This window comes from Cebus imitator, unplaced genomic scaffold (assembly GCF_001604975.1).
Source record: "Cebus imitator isolate Cc_AM_T3 unplaced genomic scaffold, Cebus_imitator-1.0 Scaffold70, whole genome shotgun sequence".
Taxonomy (NCBI): Eukaryota; Metazoa; Chordata; class Mammalia; order Primates; family Cebidae; genus Cebus; species Cebus imitator.
The window spans coordinates 4,583,829-4,596,971 of record NW_016107385.1 but is presented as its reverse complement, the minus strand read 5'-3'; the positions used below and the strand labels follow the sequence as shown (position 1 = coordinate 4,596,971).

Sequence of the window (13,143 nt, the reverse complement as noted above, 5' to 3'; positions counted from 1 at the left end):
TGAAATTCCAGAGGCTCTGTTCTGGGTGCTATATCTGCCCCAGCACTCGAGGGCCTGAGGTGGAATGTCCCAGGTTCTGGAACATGGACTTACCCCATTGGCTGAGGGACATGGAGTGGAAGGTGGATTGCACACTGGAGGTGGGGATCGGGCCTGTTTTGACTCTCACGGCTCTCTCTCTGGGACATGGTAGACTCTCACTCACGATTTGTTGGATGAATGAATGGCTTGGCTGGGTGGTGCCCTGCCCCTTGCTTAGAGCAAGGCTTGTCCTTTCTAGTTGCCCTAGAATGAGGGCAGGGATAAGGTGTCCCTTTTCTGCTTGACCCTGAGCATCCTGGACAGGAAATGATTCTTTCTCTCATGTCAACAGAGTAAATAATCACTTCCCCATGAGGCAAGAGTGCAGGCCTGCCTGTGCCTTCCCGTGGCACTCAGCGCTGAACACCGAAGCATGTGTCATGCCTGCCTCACGCTACACATCTTGCCATCTGAACCACCACCTGCTCCAGGGCTTTTGCCTGGAATGGAAACTCAGCAGGTCATTGGTCCTGACACCTCCTCCACCCCTTTCAGTCAGCTGCCTCCTCTTCTCTGTGACATTGTCATGGAGTGCTGTTCTAAGCAAGGGTAAAGGGAAGGGAGTGACCACACCCTTCTTTCCTGGGGTTAAAGTAGATAGGGAGGTGCTGAGACCCAAGTGAAATGCCCAGGACTGGATCTACTCCTTCAGGCAAGGCTTGATCCAGGGACTGTCTGTGCTCCCTTTTGCCTGCATTTCCTCTGGAGGGAGACTGTACTGTGGCCTCTGGGCTCCATTCCCCAGGTGACCTGGGGGCAGTTCATCAACCAAGTCCTGCCTCCGTTTTCTCATTTGTAGAATGAAGATAACTTCCCACCAGACAGGGTTTGTGGGATCTCCTTAGCCAGATCCTAAAAACATCCACAGCCACACCAATGCTGGCAGAAAGGCAGAAACAGGAAGGCAGTCGGCCTCACCAGCTGTGCATAAAATAACGATGTTCTCTACATAAAGTGCTTTGAACAGCGTGACACAAGGGCGTGTACTATGGAGCCTGAAGGTTATACAAGTTGACACAAAGTTAGGTACAAAAGTTAACATTTATTGTAAATGATAAAAAGAAATCACACAAAAATTCAAATTTTAAAAGGTTGATAAATTCTAAAATATCGCAAAATGTAAAAAAAATACCATTATGTGGGCTGGTCGCAGTGGCTCACACCTGTAACCCCAGCACTTTGGAAGTCCGAGGTGGGTAGATCACTTGAGTTAGGAGTTCGAGACCAGCCTGGCCAACATGGTGAAACCCCATCTCTACTACAAATACAAAAATTACCCAGGCATGGGTGTTTTACTTGGTGGGCCAGGGCTCTAAGGGGGAATGTTCTAGCCATTAAAAAAGAGAGCTACATCACCTTATGATCTAACCTCGGGAGTAGTCACTTTTCTCACATCCTGTAAGTTACCATACAATCACAAGCCCACCAGGTTCAAGAGCAAGGGAGTTGTCCTCTACTTTTTGATGGGGGAGTGGTGAGGTGCTGGAAGAGCGTGGGCAGGAGGTATCGGTGCAACCATTATCGGAAAACATCATCTGCCACAGCCCCTATCAAGCTCCTTTGGTGCATAAGCTGTCGTAGGTGTTGTGCTAGCCACTCTAGTACAGGAATCAGGATACATTCTATTACTATTTGTTAAAATTACCCTCTAAGGAAAACATGCATTCAAGGCATGATCGGAAACACCCTTTTCAGGAGAGAATTTCTGTTTTGCTCAGGGGTCAAGGAAAACTAAGTCTTCCACTTACAATGTTGTGTGTTGGATTGGAGGAATTTTTCAGATTGGTTTCTGGCTGTGGATATTTCAGACCTCGTTTCTCTTCCTCTACCCAATTCTTCCAGCACCAAAGGACACACCCACATCACAGTGCAACCTCTGGCCTTGTACCTTTGTGTCACAACATCAAATAAGTCAGCACACTCAACCACTACGTTCAATTTTTAATTAGATTTAATATCTGGTTCATGCAAATGACAGATATTTCCATCCAAATAATGTTCACTTGTTCATAGACCATTAGATTTCTATTTTGGCCAATTCTAAAATAATGCATTTTAGATCCATTTGTAGTAACTTAACATCAACTCAGTTTCATTTGCTTTCAGAAACAAATCACCACTGTTCAACTGTATACAGAACTGACGGTAAAATGACTGAATTCATGTCATGTTAGGAGAGTGTTCAGTGCTGATGTGCACACTGAATGCTTTAAACAGTGAGGTGGCTTCAGAAAGTTTCCTTCTACAACTTGCATAACCCAAGAGTCTCCTGATTGGTCTCCTTTACCTTTATTACAAAGTCTAACTGAAATCCCCTAAATTCTTAGGGACAGCCACGTGGAGGTGAGGGGCCTGTGATGGGGGGTGTCCAGACCCCTCTGCAGCTCCCGGAGTCTGCTCAGGTCAGATGAGGAGGACGCACTAGCCCGGGGCCTGCCACCACGACTGCTCTTGTTTCTTCATCCCCTGGACTCCCAGCTGCACAGAGCTGCCCAGGAAGGCTGGCCCCTTGCCTAGTCTCAGGTGCTCAGCCCTCCTCCCATAGAAGCTGGCCTGGCTCCAGTAGGGCTGGGGGTTCCCTCAGCTCTACCCCCGCCCCATCCTCTGCCCTCAGCCTCGGGGGAACCAGCTTCCTGCTGCCACTCCTTGGACTCATCTAGCCTCCCCCTGGCTGCATCTTCTGTCCTGAAGCTCTAGGTCTGGAAGAGGTGCTTCACCTGCAGGTCCTGGAGCCCTGCCAGAGGTTTCTGGAGATGCTGGTTGACCCAGCCTCTTGGGGAGGAGGGCAGTTGCAGGGCTGAAGGAGGGGCCTGGGGTGGAGCCCCAACCTGTTTATAGGATCATGGCTCCTCGGAGGCTGGCAGATTCACGCTGGTCCCATCCCACTGGGACAGTCACTGCCACCCAGCCGGAGAGCCAGCATCTTGGCAAGGGCTGGGCCTGGAGTGGAGCTGGAAGGGCTGGCATGGAGAGCCTGTCACCTGGGGGACTACCTGGCCACCCTCACCAGGTAACAGTGTCTGCAGACTGTCACCAGTCAGGGCACCAGTCAGGGTGGGCCTGGGGCCAGGGTGCACTCTGGCAAGTGTAACAGCTGGAATCAGGGTGATTTCAGTCTCTGCCCAGACTGGGCCAGAGGGCAAGGGAATCTGAGACTTGGGATGCAGAGCAGGTGGGGTGGGTGAGCAGCATCTATAGATGCGGGGGCCGGGAAACTTGAGTCTGGTCAGCAGAGCTTCCCCTCCCCACACCCAGTGACTGCAGCAGTGGCCTTAGGGACCTCCCCTGCCCCAACATTGAAGAACATAGTGGCTGCATGTGTCACAAAAGGAGACCCGCCAGGCCCACAGCCCCACCCCCACAGACCAGCAACTTCCCAGAACTAGCTGGAACCCTGGGATCAGCCTGTATGTCTCCGGAGCTCTGGGGCGCCAAATCCCCATCCACTCCGAACGATTTACTAAGCCCAAGAGCTGTGGGGCTGCACCAAGGCCAAAGAGGCCTGCAAGCTGCTCACCCCCACCTCTGGCATGAGTTCCCCAAAGCCCAGAATTTTCATCCTCTGCCAGGGACCAGGGCCAGCAGGGCTGGCTCCTGAGGTCTCCCTGGTGCCCCAGGCAGTGGCCAGGAATGAGGCTAAGTGTGCCAAACTCACTGTCCTGAGGTCCTTTGCCTCATGTGCAGACCCCGCTGGGCTTCTAGAGCTGTGTCTCTGAGACCCAGGCCTGAGCTGGATCCTGGCAGGCAGCTCCAGTCTGGTGCTCCTGGAAGAGGCTTGGCCTGGGGCAGGGCAGACACTGCGGAGCCCTGGGGGAAGGTGGGAGGGACCCCTTGGTGAAGGACCACGGTGCTGCCCCAGCCTGAGGTCAGGAGGAGCCACCTACAAATCAGACATCAGTGGACATTTGGACGTTGGGGAGTCCATGGCTGCACGGCAGGGGAGGGGCTGGCAACCCTGGGTCCCCCACCCATCCCATCAGGAGCCCTGAGCCTAGAATGGCCAGCTGTGGAGGTTTCTGAAATATACCAGCTTTAGACTCATCTCCCTGGCAAAGGCTGTTCCCCTTCCCCGTTTCCCCTCAGCCTGCTCCAGGTCTGGCTCCCAGGTAAAACCAAAGCCTAAGTGCCAGCGATTTGGGAGCCTGAGTCTGCCCCACACTTGGGAAGCACCTCATCCCCAGCCAGCATTCACAGGACTGGGTCCCCAGGACCAGGTCCTCAAGCTCCAGCCTTCAAGTCAGCACCTGTGGTGGCGAGCATCAGCAACGGCGTCTCCTAGCCGCGTTCCTGCTGAAACAGGGGCTTGGAACCTGCCCCAGAGTCGCAGCTGGGCTGGCAGGGCAGGCTGGCTGTTCAGGACCTATTCTGGAATGTGCCTGCTGTGTGGTCCAGTCCAGGAGTCTCTGCCCAGCCTGAATGAGGGAGGTGCAGGGCCCAGGGCTGTGCCCAGGGGTTCCAGTCCTCTCTCTGACCTCCTGCACTGCCCTACCACAGGCACAAGTGCCAGCAGGAGACAGGGTCTGCTCATTCCCCTCTTCCTGCCGAACACCCAGGATCAGGGGCAACTGGACCCCAACTGGGGAGACCCAGCCCCGTTAAGCTCCCTTGGGCCACATCTCCCAAGATGGGCAGGGGGCAGCACTGGGCCTCTCAAAAAACTTCCTGACAAACATGTGCTCTGGGCCTCTCCACCCAGAGCAGAATGGTAGAGCCTCTGGGGTCCCTGCACAAGGCTCAGAGAATGGCTGAGATCCTCAACAGGGAGCCACTCCCGGGATCCTACAGGTGACTGAGCTGCCAAATGCCCTCCAGAAGCCTCCGGGTTAGTCATCAGTTAAGGTGGTATTTCAGGTGGGAGGATCTTTCAGAAGGGAAGGTGAAGTCCCTATGCCCTCAGGAGAAAAGATGCATATCAGTTAATATGTCAGTTAGCTCAGTAATCATATTAGTCAAATCTATGACAAATCTGTGAGTATCTATTAGTCAAATTAGACAAATCTATGAAAATCTAGTGTCTAGCTATCCATGGGGCAATGAGGGGGAGTTGCATGCTTTTCCACAGAAGCAAAGTCCTGGGAAGGTAGAATAGAGAGGGGTTATGAGCTCTGGCCTTGAAGTTTGAATTCCAACTCTGTCACTTCTAACTCTGTGACCTTGCACACGTTAGCCTCTCTGAGCCTCAATTTCCTCATCTATAAAATGGGAGGAAATGGAAGTACTGTCTTTTGAAGTGGTGGGAGGATAAATCAAGTGACAATCGGTAATATGCTTAGTACAGTATTGTCACCCTACAGAATGACACTAAATTATCTCTATGTTGTATTTCCTCTGGAATAAGAAATGATTGTAGCCCGGAATGCGTGGAATGACAGGCTATCAGTGCCACGGTGAGGGAAGGGAAAAGGGACACTTTTACTGGAAAAAAGGGGAGAGGCTCACAGAAACTGCTTGGAAACAGAGTTCCTTGGTTCCAGAGGCTCAGAGCCAGAGCTGTCAGTTCCTTGTGGCGATGCTCTTACTGGGCACGTGTGTTTTTTAGAGTATCTTATCTGGGTTACTGCCATCCTGAAGGATGTCTAGTGATAAACCTTCTCCAAGTAGCAGATGCGTGAAGTAAGTGAAGGCGTTTTCTGTGGGGTTTGTAGGAAGTCCTTGGAAACAGCTCTTACCTCAGGTGTGTAAACATGAGCTCTGCTCTTTCATGCGTTCCCAGCCCTGTTTTGTTGGGGTCTGACAAAAGCGATTTCGTCTTGGTGTCTGCAGCATTCACAGTGCCTGGAACCATGACAAATACTTAAGAAACAGTGATAGTGATAGCAGTTATCTAGAAACTGCTTACTTTATTCTTAAGCAGTGTGCAAGTATTAACATTTTAAGCCTTAGAGTACCATGTGCGGTCAAAACTATTATTATTTCCACTACACATGAGGAAACAAACAGAGGCACAGAGAAGTTTAGTGACTTGTCCAGGGTCACATAGCAAGTAAGTGGCAGAGCCATGGTTTAAATCCAGACGATCTGGCTCCAGAGTCTGCCTTTAAGCCCTGGTAAAGACCAGTCACAGTAATCATTGTCACAATAATACCACGTTCTGGGCACTCCATGTTAGCGCTGATCTTAGAGGTGAAGAGAATTGGGATTTCACTCTAGGAAAAATAACCTGCCAGGGAAGCAGCCCACACGCTTAGGACCTGTGGAGTGTTGGCCTGGCCCAGGGAGCAGGGGAGTGAGGCCAGGCTGCCCCTGCCCTTCCCCTATCTTATCTTGGAGTGGGACTTTGAAACTCAACACCCCACAGGGCCCCAGCATCCCAGCCGTCACCTCCCTGTGGCCAGCAGTGGTGGAATCGGAGCGAGGGGAGGAAATGGAGCCAAATGTCTCAAAGTTCATGAAATCTGTGCTGCTGACAACCCCTATAAGGCTTAAGGTTTATAGAGTTGGCATGTTGCTGATGGCACTGGGGCTAATCCCCAAGAAGAGACAAACAAGTCTACCTTGCTTGGGGAGGTGACGTGTGCTCTGCTTGGAAGTGGCCTGGAATGACAGGGATGTTGACATGGAACCACAGAAAGGAAAGATGCAAGGGCAGGGCCACCAGGTATGTGGCTTTGCTGTGGCCCATAGTCCTTCAGAGTTTTTGGTGGGGAGTGGAGAGTCAGGTGGGTGATGAGCCAGCCCCTAGCAAGCAGCATCTGTGCAGAGTGGAGATGAGTCCTCATGGGCACCGAGAACTTCCAGCCACATGCATGGGTGTGGATCTGGTCATGGGAGGTGCAAAGCAGGAAACAGCTCTGGTTTCGCCACAATCATCTCCCAGCTATGTGATGCTGAAGGTTCCCTTGGCTAACACTGCACTGCCTCCTGGCTCCCTCAGGGGATGGCGGATGAAGGGGCCATACGAGTCCGAGAAGATCGTACTTAGTGGGGAGTCTAACCTGGTGGCAGAGCCGCTGAACGGCAGAAGCCCCAGCATGGGTTTTTTCTGGAATGGACATGGTCTGTGGGTTCTTCACCAGGGCTGCCACACTGCGTGCTCCTGGGGTTAGCATTTCATAGGCCTTCATGTGCCAGGTGCCCCATGGGGGTCCTGCCACCCTGTGACTCTGCTGGGTCCCCTCCTGGCTGGGGGCTCCTACTGCCCCACTACCCAGCACAGGCAGTGCTCCTTCCTGATAGCCCTGTTCTAATGGCCCTTTGGACATGGGCTCTTTCTGCTGGGTCCACGCATCCCATAGGTGGTCCTCCTGGGCAGGCTCCCTTCCAAGAGGATGCAAGGCCAACAACCTTCCTTGGGGCCAGCCCACAGGAAAAAATGCTATTTGCCCTGCCAGACCCATTTGAGTAACCTCACTTCAAAGAGGCTTATAAGAAACTAGTGCCAGGTGCCCAAAAAAGGCCAAGCAGCAGGGCCCAGGAAGAACAGAAACCCCGGGGCCCTCCTGATCCTGGCAGTGCCAGGGACCTCAGCAGTGGGGCGTGGGGACCCCTCCAGTGCCCTGTCCCAGCAGGACTCAGCCGCGCCCCACCGACAGCCTGCTTTCCCTCCTGCCACCTACTCTCAGCTCATCTCCTCTAGCTTCTGCCCACTCAGCAGCTTCTCCCTCTTACCTGGGCTGTCTGTGGCTGACGTGGCCTCATCAGCATCTTAATACAGTGGCCTTTCACCCACAGCACCCACTGCTCCCGGTGATGGCCCAATGCTCTCGGAGCTTCCTCATTCATATCCCATACGGTGCAGACAGCTGAGATCCAGGGTAGCGCCTGTGGACTGGGCTGCCGAGGCTCAGCCTCCCTTAAGTCATGTGCCTGCTTTCTGTCCAGAAGGGCTGGGGTGGGGTGCTGGCAGCAGGGTCACCAAAGATAGCCCTTGCTTTGCCAAGAGGCTGTGGGCTGCCCTCCCTGCGAGCTCTGGGAATGGCTGATATCTAACTGACCCATGTGGCGGCCGCTTCTTGGCCCTCAGTTCCTTGCTCTGTCCACTACCATGTGTTAGCCTGTTCCCGAAGGAGAAGGAGTCCCACAAATTCCACCCCTGCGTGGTCTACTATTCCCTGACTGCTGCAGCCCAGAACCGTGACCCCAAAGACAGAGGTGAACAAAGGCCGATTGGTCCCCAGAGGGTGTCCCGGAACACCTGGCAGCAGCGTCAGCACCACCAAGTACCAGGAGGGTGGTGAGGGGTGTGGGCAGCCCGGGCTGCAGCACAGAGACTCTAGGCTTGGTGGGGGGAATGCGGGAGGGACTCTGGAGTTTGATTTTCTCCTCAGGGGGAGGCCTCTGCCTGCTGGCAGCTCACCGTGAGGGTCCTGGAGGCGCGGAACCTGCGCCGGGCCGACCTGCGTGAGTAACCGCCCTGTGCATTCTGGTGGGAGCAGGGAGACCATATGCCCTGGGAAGGGCCCAGATGAGCACCCTGGGGTGGGGCTGGGCTGGGCTTGGCTGCCTGTGGTGACCACCAGGGCCTTGGTAGGAAACTGTCATGGCCTGTGGAGAGGGTGTGAGGACTTCCCCCTCACAAAGGCTTCCTTAACCTTGGCAGTGAGTGAGGCCGACCCTTACGTGACCCTACAGCTGTCCACCGCACCTGGAATGCAGTTTAAGACCAAGACGCTCACAGACTCCAGTCATCCTGTGTGGAATGAGGCCTTCAGCTTCCTTATCCAAAGTCAGGTCAAGGTGAAGGCCGGGGGACTCCGGGCCACTCCCCTGTGAACAGGCCGAACCTCCATGCGAGGGTTCCTGGGGTGGAGAAGCTCTCAGGAGAAGGGGTCTCTGTGCCTGGCCTGTCTGTGCTGTGTGCAAGAGAATGCATGAAGGAATGAACATGGTCCTCCCACCAGCTGGCTGTGGGGCCGACTCCCACAGCTGGTTCCTCTCTAAGCCCAGCTATGAGGCAGAGACAGTAAGAGCCCCTCCTGAGTAGGTCGCTGCGGTGGGGAGATGAGGCCATGTGTGGGAGCTTGTGGAAGGTCACCAGCACATACCATAGGGTGCACCTTAGGGAGCCAGAAAAGCCATGGACAGAGACGGAGATGGAGACAGAGACAGAGAGGAAGAGAGAATTCTTTGACAGAAATTTATGTTTGATAAAAACATTAGAAAGGGGAAATTAGGAATTTTAGAAGATTTTCTTCAAGTTTTACAGTTCTTTTTATTTTGAAACAGAAAAGTGTGGGGCATAATGATCATCTCTGGCTCTAGACATCAAGTAGGGGCTCAAGCCCTTACTTGAGCAGGTAAAAGGCTAAGTCGCTGTTCCTGGTTTCTAGAATGTTCTGGAGCTTATCATCTATGATGAAGACTCAGTCACGGAGGATGACATCTGCTTCAAGGTTCTCTACGACATCTCAGAAGTCCTCCCTGGCAAGCTGCTCCGGAAAACCTTCTCCCAGAGTCCCCAGGTGGGTGGGGAAGTCCCCGGGGGCCCCACCTCTTCCGACTCCAGGCTGAGGAAGTTGCTGTTCCTCCCACCTGTGGGGAGGCTGCTGGGGTGAACTCATTCACCGAAAACTCTAAACCCCTTCCAGAGATATTTACATTTTAATAAGCAAGGAGAAGGCTTAACTTGACAGTTATAGACTGAATCACCCAATGGAGGGATTTGTGCCACCAGTGGGAGGAAGGATTTGGGAGGTGGAGAACTTCCTGACATCCATCAAAACAGCTCAGCCTCCATCATTCCTGTTGGGGGCACCAAGGCCTGCTTTGTGAAGGCCTCAGCTCCCTTCCTGCTGCAGCCTGGAGGGGGGAACGGCAGTTCTGGGGTCTGGGCCCTCCTCAAGAAGAGCAAATGGGTCCTGCAGGCCATGCCTCCTTTGGCTGTGCTCTTTGTCTTCCCCTCAGTCTTGCCCAGAGTTTTGGGACCTCCAAGGGAGGGAGACCCATTCTCTGCAGACTTACTAGCCACGGGTAATGTGGGTAGGTAGCACATCTGGCCCCATACCTCAGCTTCCTCCTCCGTAAATTGGAAATAATTGCACTAACGTGCCTCCCTCAGAGACTGCTTGAGAGGATGAGATGATGCCTGTAAAAGCACTGTGTCAACTCTGAAGACATAGGCAAGTGCTGTGACTGGCTCATCCTCTCTCATTGCAGGGAGAGGAGGAGCTGGACGTGGAGTTCCTGATGGAAGAAACGTGAGTAACATCTCACAGCCCAGGGAGTGTCTCAGGACTGAGGCTCTGTCTGAGGAAATGGCCCTGACCTCGATCTCCCTGTGGTCAGTCCAGCCTGACTGCTCCTCATCTCCTAACCCTGCCAGGGAGGTCCGGTCTTGGGCGGGGCTTCTCATATCACACCACTTACTTCCTTCACCATGCTTACCAATATCGGTTCATTACCCATGTCTTTGTAAATTTATATATGCTTTCAGGGAGAACAATCTCTTCGTACTACATAAATATTAGCTCTTATAATTTATAGGTATTATAATTATGATAAAATTTATCAATGTTATAAATGAAAACATGTGGAGAGGAAGGCCGATGTTTTCTCTCCCTGCTCTCTCCCCTCCCCTCTCCTCCTGCAGAAGCATCTCCCCTTCCCCCTGAACCTTATCCTGAACTTACAGAGCCCTCGGCATCAACCAAGGAAGCCCCACACGGGCGGGACGGGGAGGTCAGTACAAGAAGCATTTGCCTTTGCAAGGTTTGCTTTTTCTAGGTCGAATCGCCCAGAAAACCTCATCACCAACCAAGTCCTTGTGGTAAGTGCCTTCCCAGGGTGAGGGAAGGGGCCCCAGAGCAGACGTGGCGGGGAGGACAGCTGCCTGGGGCGTGGACCAGCAGGGACAAGGCAGGGGCAGGGCTTCGTGGTAAAACCACCGCTGGCCTCCCAGCCAGGCGGTCACCTGGGGCTGTGGGTCTTGGAGGGGCCTGGAGCTAAGGATGCGTGGAGAGAGGGGAGGCAGGGCTCTGCGGAGAGGAGGGTCCAGCCCGCTGCTCTTTGGGGTGCTTCCCCAAGGTGTTTAGTCACCTGCGGTGAACTCACAGCTCTAGGGATTGACTGAGTGCTTCCCTGGGAAGCGGTGCAGAAATCAGGCAGGCCAGGCCCACCTTCCGGTTGTTAATGTTGAGTGACTGAGGCCCAGAGGGCGCTCCCAGCGCGGTTACTTCCAACCTGGGAGACCATAGGTTCAGCGGCCCAGTCAGCTCCTCCTCGGGACAGGGGACAGTCCCCGTCAGCGCTCCTGACCATGGGCTCACGAAGCTGCAGTGGCCAAAAGTGGCCACGAGGTGGCGAGCAGGCGATGCGCTAGTTACACGCTTTTATCACGGTGTGACGCCGGATCAGCAGCACAGACCTGGGAGCAGGTGGGCCCAGGGTCACGTGCGAATGCACCTAGAGCCAGCAGTTAAGGAGGCGCTCACTCCCAGGGCTGTCTGATGGGCTAGTATTACTTTTAAAAATATGCATGAAAATATGGTATCGCATGACACTGGTTAAAAAATAAAATAAAGTCACGCCAATGGCACTGCCTCGTATGAGGTGACGGAGACCTGCAGGGGGTGGGCATATTTAGTGATTGTGTGGCGCGTGGGTGGCGGGCATCTTGGCAAGTATCCCTCAGTTAGGCCACAGAGGACACCCAGGAGATGTTCTGAGTGTTTCTCGGACACGCAGTCCAACCTCCTGTGGATGGGCGGCTTGCTTAGATTATTTGGAGTTGTGGTAGAATACCTCTTCCAACTCCAGCCACAGGGAAACAGGAGAAGAAGGAGCTGTGTCCGAGGGCTGGGCGCTCTGGGAGGTTTCAGAAGTTTGGCAAAGCCAGGAGAGCTTGCAGGGAGGTGTGGAACCCTGGCCTTCCTGGCTCAAGAACTTGAGGCTCAGCAGCGGCAGAGGATCGGCGATGGGGTGAGGGGCCCCTGCAGCCAGTCCCATCCTGAGCCCACACCACTCCTTGTTGTGTGTATGGCGGATTTGGGACACTGGGGCTCAGAGAGTTGAGGATGAGGCGACCTCAGCTTACCCTGCAGAGGCCCCTGCCCATGACGTGGTCTCCCCCTAGGCCCGAGAGCTGTGCAGCCTGGATGTGCACCTGGACAGCTCAGAGAGCACCGCTGTGGTTGCAGGTGAGACCGGCTTGGAACCAGGCCTGGACTCTGTCTGGACGTGGGAGTGAGGAGGATTGCTGGGAAGCCTGCACAGGGTGTGAGGCAGCAGCAGGATAGAGTTTGCCTCTCCCTTCCTACCCATATGGCACAGAGGGCCACATGTCTCCTCTAGGCAGGAAGGTCGGTCCCCTGACCTGGGGGAGAGCATGTTGCACAAGGCAAGGGTCCGGGGTGGGGGGCTTGTGAGGCCCCATGGGCTGGGAAAGACACTTTTCATACTGCCATTGATGATGGCCCAACCTCCTGGGCATGGTCTGAGTCCCGGTGGTGGTGTCACTTTCCCAAGTCCAAGCTGGGGATCCGGGCTCTTGTCATGCTAACCCGCCCTCTCTCTCCCTAGATCAGGACAAACTGGAGCTGGAGCTGGTGCTGAAGGGGTCCTATGAGGACACCCAGACATCTTCCCCGGGCACAGCCTCTGCCTTCCGCTTCCACTACATGGCAGCCCTAGAGACAGAGCTGAGTGGGCGCCTGAGGGTGGGTCTTGGCTCTCTCTAAAATCCCAGGCTGGGCAGCTCCAGCTGCAGTGGGCCCCTCCCTGCCTTCCCTGCCCGCCAGAGCGAAGGCCCCTGTGGCCTTGTCAGCCTCCGCTAATTAAGCACCTCACCGTTGGCAGACACAGAAGACCATCAGGTGTTAGGTGGGCATGGGACTGCTGCGCCATGTCAGTCTTTGAATCCTCCAGCGGCCCCTCCAATGATACCCTTAGAATAAAATGTGATGTCTGTGCCCACAAGGCCCTGCACAGCCTGGCACCCACCGACCTCTGCCACCTCATTTTGTTTCACACAACCCTCATGCACAATGTGCCAGCCATCCTTGTCTCCTCTCTCACTTCCAACATGCCAAATGCTCTCCTGTACCCCACTGGCTCCTTCTAAGGCTGCCTTTTCCTCCTCCCCTCCTCCCCTCCTCCTCTCCTCCCACTCTCCTCCTCCCCCTCTCC

At 54.3% G+C, this 13,143-nt stretch overlaps 1 protein-coding gene across 1 annotated transcript in view; it reads left to right on the top strand.

The window, feature by feature from the left end:
• The first annotated feature begins 6,965 nt into the window (after positions 1 to 6,965).
• Positions 6,966 to 13,143, top strand: part of PLA2G4D (phospholipase A2 group IVD) — a 19,841-nt gene continuing 13,663 nt past the window's right edge. The window contains exons 1-9 of the mRNA XM_037739472.1: positions 6,966 to 7,077; positions 8,146 to 8,240; positions 8,349 to 8,421; positions 8,621 to 8,757; positions 9,351 to 9,482; positions 10,177 to 10,217; positions 10,744 to 10,786; positions 12,092 to 12,155; positions 12,538 to 12,674. Of these exons, the coding sequence (XP_037595400.1) occupies positions 6,966 to 7,077; positions 8,146 to 8,240; positions 8,349 to 8,421; positions 8,621 to 8,757; positions 9,351 to 9,482; positions 10,177 to 10,217; positions 10,744 to 10,786; positions 12,092 to 12,155; positions 12,538 to 12,674 (834 nt within the window). The remainder of the gene's footprint in view (positions 7,078 to 8,145; positions 8,241 to 8,348; positions 8,422 to 8,620; positions 8,758 to 9,350; positions 9,483 to 10,176; positions 10,218 to 10,743; positions 10,787 to 12,091; positions 12,156 to 12,537; positions 12,675 to 13,143) is intronic.